The sequence below is a fragment of the Mesocricetus auratus genome, unplaced genomic scaffold (assembly GCF_017639785.1).
Source record: "Mesocricetus auratus isolate SY011 unplaced genomic scaffold, BCM_Maur_2.0 Super-Scaffold_100003, whole genome shotgun sequence".
Lineage (NCBI taxonomy): Eukaryota > Metazoa > Chordata > Mammalia > Rodentia > Cricetidae > Mesocricetus > Mesocricetus auratus.
In genome coordinates this window covers 119,385,368-119,400,731 of record NW_024429188.1, presented here as the reverse complement: position 1 = coordinate 119,400,731, position 15,364 = coordinate 119,385,368, and the positions used below count along the sequence as shown (strand labels likewise).

Below are 15,364 nucleotides of genomic sequence, written 5' to 3'. Positions count from 1 at the left end.
TCTTTGACTTTTATTTTAAAGTCAAAGCTTTCTAAAGTATTCAGACTGGGATAATTAAGAAGGAGGGGAGAGGTAGCAGCACTAGTGAGCACAGAGTGTCATTGGCTGCACCAGTGTTCCTGAAAGAAACTTTTTTCCCAACATTTCTAGCCACAATCCTAGATTCTCTGTTTAATGTCCTGTCAATGAGTCAGGCAGAGATCTAGATAGGAGGAGGGTATCTGTCCCATGTTAGGTTGCATCCCAGTCAGGTCTGTACTGTCAGTACCGTCAAGACAAGACAAGACAAGACAGACAAATAAACACAGTACTTTCTGTGGAAGTGAAAGCATACTTTTTTGCAAACCCTGATCCTCATGCTTGTATAGCAAGTACCTTATCCATTGGCCATCTCTTCAGTCCCTGGAATGTTTTCTATGTGAATTTTTTCAATAGTTTCAAATTTTCAGATCACACCTTTGATTCATTCTGAATTGATTTTTGCCTAGGCCGAGTCATAAAGTTTTAAATTCATTCTTCTACATGTAGATATCTAGTTTTCTTAGCACCATTTGTTGAAAAATAATATTGTTCCTCCAATATACATGTAGATAGCCTTAGAAGTGTGGAGGTATTTTTTTCTGAGTTCTTTATTTTATTTCATCCATCTATGTGTCTATTTTGTGCCAGTATTATGCTACTTTTGTCACTATATCTTGAAGTCAGATATTGTGGCATCGACAACTTAAGGGAGGACTTGTGTATCTCAGTTCAGGTTTTAGAAGTTTTAGTCATGGTGGAAAGGGTGTGACAGAGCAGAATAATTCACATCATGACCGCAATAGGAAATGACCAATCAAAGTTTGCAGGACCTCTCAAAGTAGTACCACCAACTGGGGACAAGTGTTCCCAATATGAGTATGTAGGTAACATTTTAGATTAAAACCAAAAAGATCATTATCTTATGATATAAAATGCAGTGCCTGTACTCTTAATTGTTCAAACATTTTAGATACTAACCCTCTATCAGATGTGTAATTGGTAAATATTTTTCCCATTCTGAAGTTTAGCTTTGCTTGAATGATAGAGTCCTTTGCTATTCAAACAAATTTCAGCTTCATGTGGTCCCATCTATTAATTGATGGTCTTAATACCTGTATTATTTGGGTCCTATTTAGAGAGTTCTTTGCCTTGCCATTGGGTTCAAACAAGATTCAGGATATCTGATCTTATGGTGACATCCTTGATCTATTTGGAGTTGAGTTTTATTCAGGGTGGTACATATGGATCTGTTTTCATTCTTCTACAGTGATCAGCACCATTTGTTGAAGATGCTGTCTTTTTTTTGTTTTTTCAAGACAGAGTTTATCTGTGTAATAGTCCTGGCTGTCTTGGAACTCACTTTGTATACCACACTGGCCTTAATCTCACTGAGATCCACCTGCCTCTGCCTCCCAAATGCTGGGGTCAAAGGTGTGCACCACGGTCACCACTACCACCCAGCAGAGATACTAGTTTTTCTTTTTACAGTGTGTATTTTTGGCTTTTTGTCAAAATTGAGTATCTGTAGGTATGTGAAATTGTTTTTATGCCAATGCCACACTTTTTATTACTATAGCTCTGTAATACAACTTGAAATCTAGGGTGGTCATACCTCTAGCTATTCTCTTATTTTTCAGGATTTTCTTTTTAGCTATCATGGAATTTTTACAATTTCTGTGGGTATGAGCACATGAATGCTAGTGCCTGTGGAGACAAGAGTCTTCAGATCTCCCAAAAGCTGTAGTTACAGGTAGTTGAGAGCTGCCCTGAACTCATATCTTCTGCAAGAGCAATATACTCCTATCCATTGGACAATCTCTCTAGCTCCAGTGAGCATAGTTTTTAATGTTCATATTTCTATCTCATTTTTACTGCTACTGGAGATTGAATCTAGGAATTCATAAATGCTGGTAAAATTCTACATCCTCCAACAATAATGTCCACACTTCTATTGGCATACTGGTATTCTGAATTCACACTAGAAACATACATTAACCTTTTCATTAACATTCCAGGACTTATCTATTCCACTTCTCCAACATCTTCTAAATTCTTCCTGAAACCAGTTCTAAAATACAAGAATCACCCAGTCAAGTTTGGTCACAGCAACAAATCTACTTCCCTGGTGTGATTTTCTATATTGCTTCTTTCTGTCTGTGAGCAAAATATCTGATAGACACAACTTAGGAAGGAGCAATTTATTTTGCTTCAAGATTTCAGAAGCATCAGAACATCATGGTAAGCAAGGTTTGATAGAGTAGAGCAGAGAAGTTGACATCATGGTATAGAAGAAGCAGAAAGTAGCAACAAGTAGCCAGAGAAAGAATATTCCTGAAGACCTGCTCTCAGTGACCTACTTTCTTTACCTCCTAAAGTTTCTAGGGACTCCTAAAATGACACCATCAGCCAGTGACCAAGTGTTTAAAATGTGAATCTATGGGGATTCAAACATAACCTTATATTTGCATCCCTGGAAGGAAACCATCTTAATCATGATATGTGATATTGCTTTCTTTGTTTGTATTGGTTTTGGAGACATGGTTTCTCCATGTAGTCCTGGTTGTCCTGGAACTCGCTCTGTAGGCCAGGGTGGCCTCCAGCTCAGAGATCCATCTTCTTCTGCCCCCTGAATGCTGAGATTAAAGGTTGCACCACCAGGCCCAGCAGGTTTATGATTTTTAAATATATTGTTGAATTTAGCTTGCAAGTATTTTGTTGAGGATTTTTACATCTGTATTTAATTAAGAAAGTGGCTCATAGTTTTCATTTTTTTATTGTGTACCTATGTTTTTATTACTTGTAGGATAACTTGGAAGCATCCTATCCTTTCTATTTTATTGAGTAATGTGAAAAGCATTGATGTTAGATCTTTAAAGGTCTGGTATAATTCAGGTGTCAATCTATGCAGTCCTGGGTTTTTCTTTCTTGAGTTCTTTTATCATTACTATTCAAGTCCTATTACTTGTTAATAATCTGTTTAGTATTACTTTTTGTCTCTGTCTGTACATGTTCGAGTGTATATGTATGTGCAGGTACACTTAGACTTGTGTGTATGTGGAGGCCAGAGGTTTATAACTAGTTACCTTTCTCTACCCTTTTCAACCTTATTTTTTGAGACGAGGTTTCTCACTGAACCTAAAACCTCATGAATCAACTAGATAGTTTAGCCAGTGAGCACCAGTGATCCTCCTATCTCCCTCTGCCCTTTTAGTTCTAGAATTACAGACACACATTGCTGCATCTGGCTTTTTATATGGGTGCTGGGGATCCAAACTCAGGTCCTCATACTTGAGTATCCCAGTGCTTTATCTACTGAGTTATCTCCCCAGTGGATGTATTTATATTATTCATGTACTTTTGGTTCAGTTTTGGTAAGTTGTATCTAGAAATATTTCTGTTTCTTTTAGATTTTTCAATTTATGGGAATATAGTTTTTTTTTTGGTTTGTTTTGGTTTCTCAAGACAGGGTTTTTATTTGTGTAGCTCTGGCTGTCCTGGAACTCACTCTGTAGACTATAATGGTCTCAAATTCACAGAGATCACCTGCCTCAACCTTCCAAGTGCTGGGATTAAAGGCATGTGCCACCAACACCTGGCAGGAATCTGGTTTTTGAAGAAATACTCTCCAAAGATCCTCTGTAGCTCAGTGGGATCTGTTGTAATGTTCGCTTTTTGTCTGTAATTTATTAGTTTGGGTTGTCTTTTTTCTCTTTAAGTTACTTTGGCTAAGATTTTATCAATCTGGCTTAAGTTAGGGCAAACTCTTTAATTGATTCTTTGTATTATTCTCAGTCATTATTTAATTAATTTATATTCTAATTTTTACCTTTCTTTTAACCCACTGATATTGGATTTGGCTTACTCTTTTTATTCAAAGACTTTGTTTTACATCTTGCGTTAAGTATTTGAGGTTAGGGTTAGCCCTAACTTTGTCTGATTTAAAATTGTTTTCATGCAGTGTATTTTGATCATATTCTTTTCCCTCCCTTTCCACTTTTTAATATAGGCACCCATAGCTGGAAACTTTCCTCTTAGAACTGACTTTGCAATAACACAAAGATTATGATAAGTTGTGTTTTCATTTGCATTAGATTCAAAGAGTTCTAAAATTTCTTTCAGACCCACTGATTGTTTAGCAGGGTGTGGTGGTGCACACATATAGTTTCAGTACACTAGAGACTGAGGCAGAAGGATTGTTGTAAGTTTGAGGCCAGTCTGGATTAAATAGTGAGTACCAAGGCAGTTAGGTCTACAAAATAAGACACTCTCGAAAACCACCCAAAATGGATGGTGCAAGTTGGGGAGGAAAGGGTTTATTCAGTTTATACTTCCACATTGCTGTTCAACACTAAAGGAAGTCAGGACAGGAACTCAAGCAGGGCAGGGTCCTGGAGGCTGGAGCTGATTGATGCTGAGGCCATGGAGGGGTGCTGATTACTGGCTTGCTTCCCATGGCTTACTCAGCCTGCTTTCCTATAGAACCCAGGATCACCTGCCCAGGGGTGGCACCACCCACCATGGGCTGAGCCCTCCTCCATTGATCACTAAGTGAGAAAATGCCTTACAGCTGGATCTCAAGGAGGTATTTCCTCAACTAAGCTCCTTCCTCTCTGATAACTCTACCTTATGTTAAGTTGACATACAAAACTAGCTAGTACACGGGGTTTCTCTGTGAAACAGTCCTGGCTGTTCTGGAACTTGCTCTGGCTGTTCTGGAACTTGCTCTGTAGACCAGGCTGGCCTTGAACTCAGAGGACTGTCTGCTTCTGCATCCTTAGTACTGGGAGTAAAGCTGTGCGACACCACCTCCCAGCCTAGCCTAGCTTGCTCTAAGCCCTACATTCAATTCCAAACAACACATACATAAAACAGGCACAGTGATGCACTCCTGCCATATCAGCATTTAGGGAGTGGAAACAGGAGAAGCAGAATTTCAGGACCAGCACCAATTATACAGAGAGTTCAAGGCCAATGTAGAATACATGAGACTTTACATAAATAAAAAGACATAAATGCTTTTTTTAAAAATGAAAACTATACTGAAATAGTAAAAACAGGAAAGAAAAAAGAGAAAGAATTAGAGGTTCTTTCCAGATCCTCTAACAGTGGAATCTGCCAAATAATAGGGGGAAGGAATGGTGTCTTAAGTGGAATATGTCCTCTCTATTTCTACTACACCAATTGATGGTGTATATACAAGCTGAGGATTGTTCCTGTCAAGGGTCAGTTGTGAGTTTCAGAATGGAATTCACTTTATTTTATTTTTTTTAACAGTCTCTTAAGAGTTTATTATAAACCAGTTTCATAGGCCACAGGGGGTAAAAAGGGACTATGTACAGCCTTTTGGGAAACAGGCAAGGAGCTGAGGAGGACCAAGATGAGTCTAGGGCCTTGGAGGGCACATTCCCCAGAGAGGGGGCCCTGAAAGGAAAACCAGCCGATCCAGGGAGACTCCATGAACAACAGCATAACAAACAAACAGGTTTGTATCGACTCGTCCTGGGGAATGGGGCCCACACCTCAGTGGAGCTACTGCCACAATGCTGTGCAAGGATCAAAGCAGACCCCGCATCCCTGGAGGAGGAGGTCGCATTCCAGGAGGGGGCATTCCCATTGGAGTTCCTCGGCCAGGAGGGATCCCCATTGGAGGACCCATTGGAGGCCTCATGCCAGGAGGTGGGCCCATCATACCTGGAGGAGGTGCCCCTCGGCCCATAGGTGGGGGAGGACCCCCACGACCAGGTGGGTACTGAGTTGGGGCTCCTGCAATACTGGCTGTGGCTGCAGCTGCAGCAGCTGCAACAGTGCCTCTTCCTTGTGGAGTCATCACCTGCTGTGATGGGCCTCCAACCCCTCGGACTGGCCCAGCAAGTCCTGCAGGAGCCTGAGGCATGGGGACACCAGCAGGGATTCCTCTGCCAGCAGCTCTGCCAATACCTGGCCCCCCAGCAGCTCCAGCAAGTGGCACTCGGGCAATACCAGTATCTTTGGGAGGAGGTCCTTCTACTGTCATGGAAACCAGGTTCTCCCCTCGAAGCAACACCAGACCGAGAACTCGCTTCTCTTCCCTCTCTGCTTGTTTGGAGTTCTTTGACTTGATCTTCCTGAATTCATCACAGTCACAGAGGATCAAATTCATGTGCTTGTCAAAAGCTTTGAAGGTCCCGATGAAGATGCGACCGTCTTGCAGGATGCATCTCATCCTGTAGTCGATGTGCTGCAGCATCTTGCTGCTCTTACCCACAGTCATGGTGGCGGCTCCGATGTCTCAGATTCCTGCCAGATTCGCTTCCACAGAGGCCTAGTCCCCAGCCAGCAGTGCAATTCCCGCTAACGGAAACGCAGCCTGCAAAATGCCGCCCCTAGTGAGGCTCGGAATTCACTTTAGAAGCTTCCCTTTGCATATAATGAGCATTACTGGCCCTGAAAAGCTTTTTATTCTGTGGGCTGTGCAGGTTCTCATTCACTCCAGAGGCATTATTTTACCCTGGGTCTCCAAATGTTCGACTCAGGGTGTTCCCCCAGTGCATCAGAGCTGAGTAAACATATAGTGATGAATTCTTTGTTAGATATGGGAAAATCAAAGAAACTGAGCACTGTTTGCTGGGCTTAGTGCTTTTTAGACTACACTTAGTAGTAAGTCCCCTTTCCCCACCCCCACGCCACCTCCTTGAAAGGGAAGAAGCTAAGGAAATGAAATGATCTGGTGTACTTGTTCTCACAGCTCTCAGTCCTGCCTGTGAAAGTTGAGCAAGGTCCTGAGCTCTGTCTACAATAATATAAGGTAGCAGAGCCCACTTCTCACCACAGCTGGTGGGACCACTGAATAAATGCCAGCCTGAGATAGAGTAATGGACTTCTAGAAAGAGGGAACAACAAAGTTCTTGAAGCAGGAAGAATGTATTTGTGGTATTTGAGGAAGAGGTTTTTGAGTTTGATTTTGTAGTCTTCAAATACTTGATGATTCTCGATTATCTGCTTTTGTTCCTATCTGACAGTCTGACTTGAAGGGTTCACCTTGAGAGATTTTGCCCCCTCAGGGTAGTCATTTGAAAAAAATAAAAATGGAAAGTAAAAACCATAAGACATTCACTTAAATGGATTTCAAAGAATAAAATACAAACACTTTTTTTTTAGTATTAGTTAACTACAAATGTGTTAATCCTTTGGAGCAAGAGGGATGCATTTAAAATATTTGGAGATGTTTTTGTTGTTGAAGCTGATATTGAGAATTCTCCTAGCATCTAGTGGGTAGAGATAAGGAATGCTGCCAAATAACCTACAACACATAAATCAGCTCCCATCACAAATGTGGCACATATACACAATGTGGTTTTATTCAGTTATAAAGAAAAATGAAATCTACAGGAAAATGAATGGTTCTGGAAGTTACTATATTAATCGAGATAATCCGGACTTATAAAGACAAATACCGAATATTCTCTTTCACATATAGATGCTAGCTTTTGATTTTTATATATGTGTATTTATACAGGTATGAGTGTGGATAGAGGTCAGGAAACTAGAAAGCAGATCATGAGTGGAAGCAAAAGAGGTTTTAGATAAGGGAGTGTGGAGTGTACACATGGGACATGAAAGTGGTGGAAGAGTACAAGGGCTGGGCAGTGTGGAGAAAATACAAATGAAAATGCCATGTTGAAACCTATTACTTTGTTTGTTAATTTAAAAGAAACAAACAAAAATATAGAATTCAGGCCAAAATGCCAATGATGTTGAATATGAGCAATTCTGTTCTATGTGGAACAGTGAATTTTCCTCAGCTTAAATGAGAATCTTGGTAACAGGTATCCATTTTAATTACAGGAGCATATTTCTGGTTATGGTGATGGGTTGGATGAAATAATAGCGTATTCTTTGCGTCCTGGGTCACACAGAAACTGGAGGCCTCTATAGTTAGAATTACCCTGTAGGGGAATTATCCTTCACAAATCCTATTTACCAGTCGTTGGAAGATAGTATTAAAGATGTGTACTTTTCTAACAATGTACATTTTCAAAATTGAGGTTTCACTTAACAAGACTTTGAAAGACATTAAACAAGCAGGCATGTTGGCTCACACATGTAATTCTAGTACTTAGGAAGCTGAGACAGGAAGATTACTCTGAATGTGAAGACACCACAGACTGTATGAGTTCCAGGACAGTGTGAGTTATGGAATGAGACATTGTCTCAGCAAGCAAGTAAGCAACTAATCAAGAGGATTTAAATTTCATCTTGCCTCAAAAATAAAGAAATAGAGGAGGGGAGTTAGGGAAGGAGGGAGAAAGAAAGGAAGGGAGGAAGGAAGAAAAAGAAAGAAAGAAAAGTTAAAGTATAAGACTTGGTTTTTAAAAATGGTTCAGCAAAACTTTTGTATGCTGGTATAATTGTGGGAGAGGTAAACACAAAATGTGTAGGTAATAACCATATAGGCTCTACAGTGTTCGAAATAACTAAAGGAACAAACCACATAGAGTTGAAAATGTTCTTAGTTTCTAGAATTTTGGTTTCATGTAATACTAAAAATATACCACTAATGTGCTTGATTTTTAAACGCCTAATCTTTCTTTATTTCTTACATGCTAATAAAATTTTGATACAGGAAAAGACATAACTCAATACTATATAACTTCAAAATGGCCATGGGGGAGGGGACTGGATGTGGTTCAGTGGTTAAGAGTGTTTGTTGCAGTCATGGGGACTGAAGTTAGATTCCAGCATCCACACAACAAGCTGGGTGTCCTGCAGATGCCCAGAACTCTAGCTCTGAGGGATCTGACACCCTCTTCTAGCCTCTGTACACACACACTTATCCAAAAACAACACAGATGCACACACATAGACAGACAGATGAAAATATTCAAATTTTTTCATTTGGTCTGAATAATGAGCACCGTGTGTGTGTGTGTGTGTGTGTGTGTGTGTGTGTGTGTGTGTGTGTGTGTGTGTGTGTGTGTGTGTGGTATATGTCTAAGTTTGCATGCCCTGTGTATGCACAGAAGTCAGAGGAAAATTTTGGGCATCTGTAGCTGTAGTTGTTTTTTTTTTCTTTTGTTGTTGTTTTACTCTTTTGGCTCTTTGCTCTTTTGGGGGTCCACCACCCAGATCCCAAATAAAACACACTTAGCTTGGTTTATTTCTTGCCAGCTTTTCTTAACTTAAGTTATGCCCCTGGGCTTTTGCCTTTCTCTACTTCTGCATATCTTTCTTTACTTCTTATTTCATGGCTTTTGTATGTAGCTGGGTGGTTGACCCCTACTTTTCTCACTCCTTGATCTTCTTTTGCTTCTTGCCTCTTCTAATGTGTTTTCTCTGCCTGCCAACCCCAACTATCCTTTTTCCTACCTTGCTATTGACCATTCAGCTCTTTATTAGACTAATCAAGTGTTTTAAACAGGCACAGTAGAATGGCTTCACAGAGTTAAACAAATGCAACATAAAAGAATGCAGCACATTTTTGCACCATTAAACAAATATTCTACAGCATAAAATGTAACATATTTTAATCTAATATTTCACAACAGGTATCCTGCTTTATCACTCTCCATTTTATCTATGTAACAGCCCTGGTCTACAAAGTGAGTTCCAGGACAGCCAGGGCTGTTACATGGTGAAACCCTATCTCAAAGATAAATAGACAGACAGACAGACAGACAGACAGACAGACAGATAGATAAAATTAACTGGTATGATGTAGGTGGAGTTTTTCTGTGTCTCTGCAGCCATTCCCAAATAAACATTCAGAGACTTATTAATTATAAACGCTCGGTTGATAGCTCAGGATGGTTACTAGCTAACTCTTACTTTTTTTTCCTTAGATTTTTTTGAGACAGGGTTTCTCTGTGTAACAGCCCTGGCTGTCCTAGAACTTGGTTTGTAGACCAGGCTGGCCTTGACCACCTGCCTCTGCCTCTAAGTGCTGGATTAAAGATGTGTGCTACCATTGTAAATTAATACATGTTTCTTATCTATCCTCTGCCACGTGGTTGTACCTTCTTTCAACATGGTACGTTCATTTTGCATCTCTCTGTGTCTCTCTTGAGACTCCCAAGACTCCTCCCTTCTTCCCAGAGTCCTCTGTCTTGCTGTTCCACATATACATCCTGCTTAGCTATTGGCCAGTCAGATCTTTTATTAAACCAATCAGAAGGCACCTTGGCAAAGACACGTCTTTACAGAGTATGAAAAGATTATTCCATAACAGTAAGATACTTAACCAGCCATTGACAATCAGGTTGGTTGGTGGTGTACCACCATCAAAAGACCACACAATGTGAATGAACACCTTTCTCCATAAAAGTAGTGTCACAAGTTGATTCACATGCTCTTACTATTGTGGTAACTCCATTCTCTTTAAATGTTTAAAGTTGCAGTAGATTATGTGTCATAAGGATTACTATGGCTTTGCATGTGACTTCCACTGGAACAAAATGTTCATTCAAGTCACATAATTTAGTTTAAAAACATTCAATATGGTTATGAAATTTTTTATTTAATACAAAAATAATGCAAATAAACTGAAGTATACTACAGTATACTCACTCCACTTGAAATCCTCAGTGCTGTGAGTGTTAAATTGGGGCAGGGAGATAAAATGAAATATGCCGCCTAGAAGCAGCAGTGATTCTTCATTCCAGTGATACTGAGGCACTGCAAAGATGTGCACTGAGGTTTACCCTATCAAGGTTGGAGGTATTGTTAAATGCTCTGCAGAGTTGAATTCAACATACCTGTGTATGTTAATTGCACTCATGGGGGCTTTGTAATGAAACAGTAATAAATATCTATAGTTCAGTAATTTATAGAGTGGTCATGCTGTGCCTGGCTGTAATCTCTACAGCAACTCAGAAATTCCACAGAACATTTTACATAAATTGGTTCTCTCTTGAAGTAAGGTTGCTAACTGTTAACTTTGCTTTCAGCTGTCCTAATGATTTCCAAACACTTTTTAATGTTTGTTTATTTACCATTTCCTGGGTCCTATTCCTCTATGTTTTGGCACATTTTGACTCTTCTTAAGTTTTTTGAGTGTGTATGCATGCCTCCACCCCAAATTGTTCCTCAATAAAGTTGCCAATATTTTCTTTTGTAACATCTAGACTTCTATGTGTGTATGGTGTGTGTTTGTGTGTGTCTATATATTCATGTATGGAGGCCAGAGGTCAATATTGGGCATTTTCCTTAATTACCCTTCACCTTATTTTTTGAGACAGTGTCTCTTAATGAACCTGGACCTCACTGATTGGCTAAATTGGATGGTCAGCAAACCTACAGGATCTTCCTATGTTCTCCTGTATTTTCAAGTCTGGCTCTTTACTCTAGTCCACATGCCTACAGAGCAGGTACTTTTTTTACTGAGCCATTTTCTCAGCTGCCAACATCTAGATTTTGAATCATGTTAGGAAGGCCTTTCACACTTGATGGTTTTCAGGGGTTCTTTTATTAGTTTTCCTAAATCTGTGATACATTTGGAGATTTTACTGATATAAATAGATAAAAGGGGAGCTGGGCATACTGGCACACACCTTTAATCCCCACACTTGGGAGGCAGAGGCAGGTGAATCTCTGTGAGTTAGAAGCGAACCTGATCTACAGAGTGAGTTCCAGGGCTGTTACATGGAGAAACCCTGTCTCGAAAAACAAAACAAAAAAAAGATATGAGGGATAAATATTTTTAACTTTTTCCCCAAGTAGGTATGTGGTTGTTGTAACATTATTTATTAAAAATCTACCACCAGGCAGTGGTGACGCACACCTTTAATCCCAGCACTTGGGAGGCAGAGGCAGATGGCTCTGGGTGAGTTTGAGGCCAGCCTGGTCTACAGAGCAAGTTCCAGGACAGCCAGAGTTGTAACACAGAGAAACCCTGTCTCAAAAAACCAAAACACAAAACAAAACAAAAATGGGTAGTTCACAGAAATATTTAGAGGACTAGAGAAACAACTTTGAGGTTAAACAGCCAGGAAAAAACACCCCAAACCACATGTCAGATCTAGTGCTGGTGAGAAATCTACTACCACCACTGCCTACTTGTTCCTTTTGTATGAAAGGATGTGGGATGGTCTGAGTGAGGCTCTTGTCTCTACTGTGGATTCAGTTATAAATTTTACTCACTCCAACACATCCTAGACAAAATAGCAGGGAAGAGAAAGAAGAAAGAAAAGGTTGATTACTTAAATGTCATAACAGTGTAGAACAATGGCTGTTTCACTCTATGATTTTCCTCTGTTCTTCCCATACCTCAGCTAATTTAGGCACTTTACCAGTGAGAGGTCATCCAGGAGTTTCAGGCATTGGGAGATTGGAGTACTCAGAGTATACACTAGTATTAAGAACACTCTATTCCAGTTCTCAGGACTTCTTCGGCAAACTCTCAGTTTCACATATAAGATGTGGCACACACATTTAATTCCAGTACTCCAGCAGCAGAGACAGGTGTATCTCTGTGAGTTCAAGGCCAGCCTGGTCTACAGAGCTAATTCCAGGACAGCCAAGGCTATACAGAGGAACCCTATCTCGACATCCTCACCCTCAAAAACATGTGGTACAATAATCTGACCTCTTGAAATATTAAACTCTGAAGCTTGTTTTTCCATATGGTTGTAAGATATGAGAAAGTCCATTTTTAAAAGCCATGCTTTGAGCCAAGAGCTTAGGCCTTTGAACTTACTATCCTTTTTCTTTGGAAACAATAGCTGTCTCAGAGTCCAAGAATGTCCACGGGTCTCATTACTATCCTGTGGTAGTGACACATAAATCCTACACTCCTCACCTATGGAACTCTTCTCCTCAATACACACATTATTTCAGACATGTGATTTCTTTTAGGCAGCTAAGCTTTAGTACATTGTTTCTCAACCTTCCTAATGCAACAACCTTTTAGTGCAGTTCTTCATGTTGTGTTGATCCCCAATCATAAAATTATTTTGTTGATACTTCATAACTATAATTTTCTACTGTTATGAATCATAATGTAAATATCTGATATGCAAGATATCTGATTTGTGACCCCCGTGAAAGGGTCACTCGACCCCTCAAATGGGTCTCAACCCACAGATTGAGAAACATTGCTTTAGATAAAGTTATCAGCAAAGGCTCTCAAAAGTCTGAATTCTAACTGTAAGGGAAACTTGTAAAGACTGTTTCTCTCAGCTCTTGCTTCTATAACTATAGTTCATAGTTTTTCTACCAAAAACTTACAAGGTAAAGTGTTAAGGGATTCCTGCTTGGGTCCCGTCGCTGCTTTATCTCCCAAAATAACACACAGAGACTCTATTAGTTACAATGCTGTCGACCAATGTCCAGGGCTCCTCAGTGGCTAGTTCTGTCTCAAGTATTAACCCATGACTACTAATATATATTTCTATAAAGTCTTATCTTACCGAGGATGCAGCCTCATGCAACTTCTCTTCCCGGGGTTCACATGGTGACTCTCCACGCTTAACTACATTTCCCAGAATCCTCCTTGACTCCTAGTTCTACCTATCTTGCTTCCCTATTGGCCAACAATGCTTTATTTATCAACCAATAAGACAAACACATACACAGAAGGACTTCCCCCATCAGTAAGGGATTCATAAAAAGGTGAAGATTTGGGGGTAGCCAAAACAAATGACAATGTTATTTATACAGATGGCTGCTTACAGTATGAAGTCAATTGGCATTAAATTGGAAAGTATCCTTTCTATTTGTTTTCCTGAGAAAGATGCCTTAGTCCAGGATGTTAATGTGAATGGAGCAACAAAGAAAAGATGAGAATGACTTTTTTTTTTCAAGACAGGGTTTCTCTGGCTTTGGAGGCTGTCCTGGAACTAGCTCTTGTAGACTAGGCTGGTCTTGAACTCACAGAGATCCACCTGCCTCTACCTTCTGAGTGCTGGGATTAAAGGTGTGTGCCACCAATGCCCAGAGAGAATGATTTTTACAGAAGTAATCAATGAGACTTGATTGCTCTATCATAAGGTATGTGAGACAGGGAGTATAAGCTTTTAAATGTAATAGGAGAAGGAACACTGAAAATTAGGATTATCCCAGGGTGAATTTCAGCAATCCCAATACTGGATACATTTTTTCACTAATCATTTGTTATTTTGGTATTTGTTATTTGGGTATATCCAGTGGTGACATAATGTGCTTCTCAAATAATAGCTCTGTTTATGAAAGATTGCTCCTGGTGTTACCACTTTAAATATACAGATCACATCAAATTCTTTCTCAGTTTGAAAGCTCTGTAACTATCCATTCTAAATACCTCCAGTATATTTATCTATTCCTTAGGATAGAACAGCAAGCAGCATTGTGACTTCCCTCACTGCTTTGTCTGCCTCCTCTGAACTGATACCAGAGCTGAATAAACTCCCCCTGACTTAGACTGTCCAGGGGCAGGCAAAGCAGGGAAATCACTCCTCATCAAGAATACTTCTGAGAAGGCAGCTGGAGATTCCATTAGCTTTGTTTCTGGCAGCTTCCCTGTCAAATTAGTTTTTCTCTGTGCTTTTGCTAAGCTATCTATTCTCCAGGCTGTTCTTGTGCTATTGGAGTTTCGTTTAAGCCAGGGAACAGTATCATATGTTATTACTATTAAATCTATCTCTATCTCTCTTTCTCCCTCTCCCCCCTCTTGCTTTCTCTCTCCAACACACACACACACACACACACACACACACACACACACGAGCGCGCTCCTTTTCAAAATCATTTTGGACACTGATTATGTCACAACAGGCATTGTGAAAGGGGAGCATGTTAGAAGACTGAAGACTGTTCATTTTACTCAGACTGACAAATAGGATAAGAAAACTAAAATTAAAGGGGTCATCCATTACATACAAGAGCATAGAGATTTTGAAGGCATAAAAATGTAAATAAGAACATACTGGCATAAAAGGGAATATATGGTTTGCTTATTCATACCAGAATTTCTTTAACCCTTTTCATGGACATTTAGTTTCTAATTTTTAGCTGTTGTGTACATATATGAAATGGTTTTTTGCTAATATGACAAAGATTTTTTTTCATATTTTTTTTTGTCTTTCACAACAGGATTTCTTTGAGTAGCCCTGGCTGTCCTGGAACTCATTCTATAGACCAGGTTAGCCTCAAACTTAGAGATCCATCTGCCTCTGCCTCCTGAGTTCTGGGATTAAAGGTGTGCACCACCATGCCTGGATCCATAAAACATACCTTAATATTTAGTTTTATTCTGTTTCATTTTCTATGAAAAACTTAATCATGTCTTTTGACCTTTTTGTATTAGGTCATGCATTTATATTTATCATGGTACAACACATTAGTCCTTTACACGTTTCATTTACTAAACTGTAAAATTCCCTATGTATTAATC

The 15,364-nt window shown here is 39.7% G+C and overlaps 2 protein-coding genes across 7 annotated transcripts in view; one reads left to right on the top strand and one right to left on the bottom strand.

Moving 5' to 3' along the window:
* The window catches only part of Gab3 (GRB2 associated binding protein 3), a 107,439-nt gene that overhangs the window by 16,077 nt on the left and 75,998 nt on the right, over nt 1-15,364 (top strand). The window lies entirely within an intron of this gene.
* Nucleotides 5,283-6,342, bottom strand: LOC121140053 (small nuclear ribonucleoprotein-associated protein B-like). The gene has a single exon (XM_040744809.1). It carries the CDS (start codon nt 6,269-6,271, stop codon nt 5,576-5,578), a length of 696 nt encoding a protein of 231 aa, XP_040600743.1. The 5' UTR covers nt 6,272-6,342; the 3' UTR covers nt 5,283-5,575.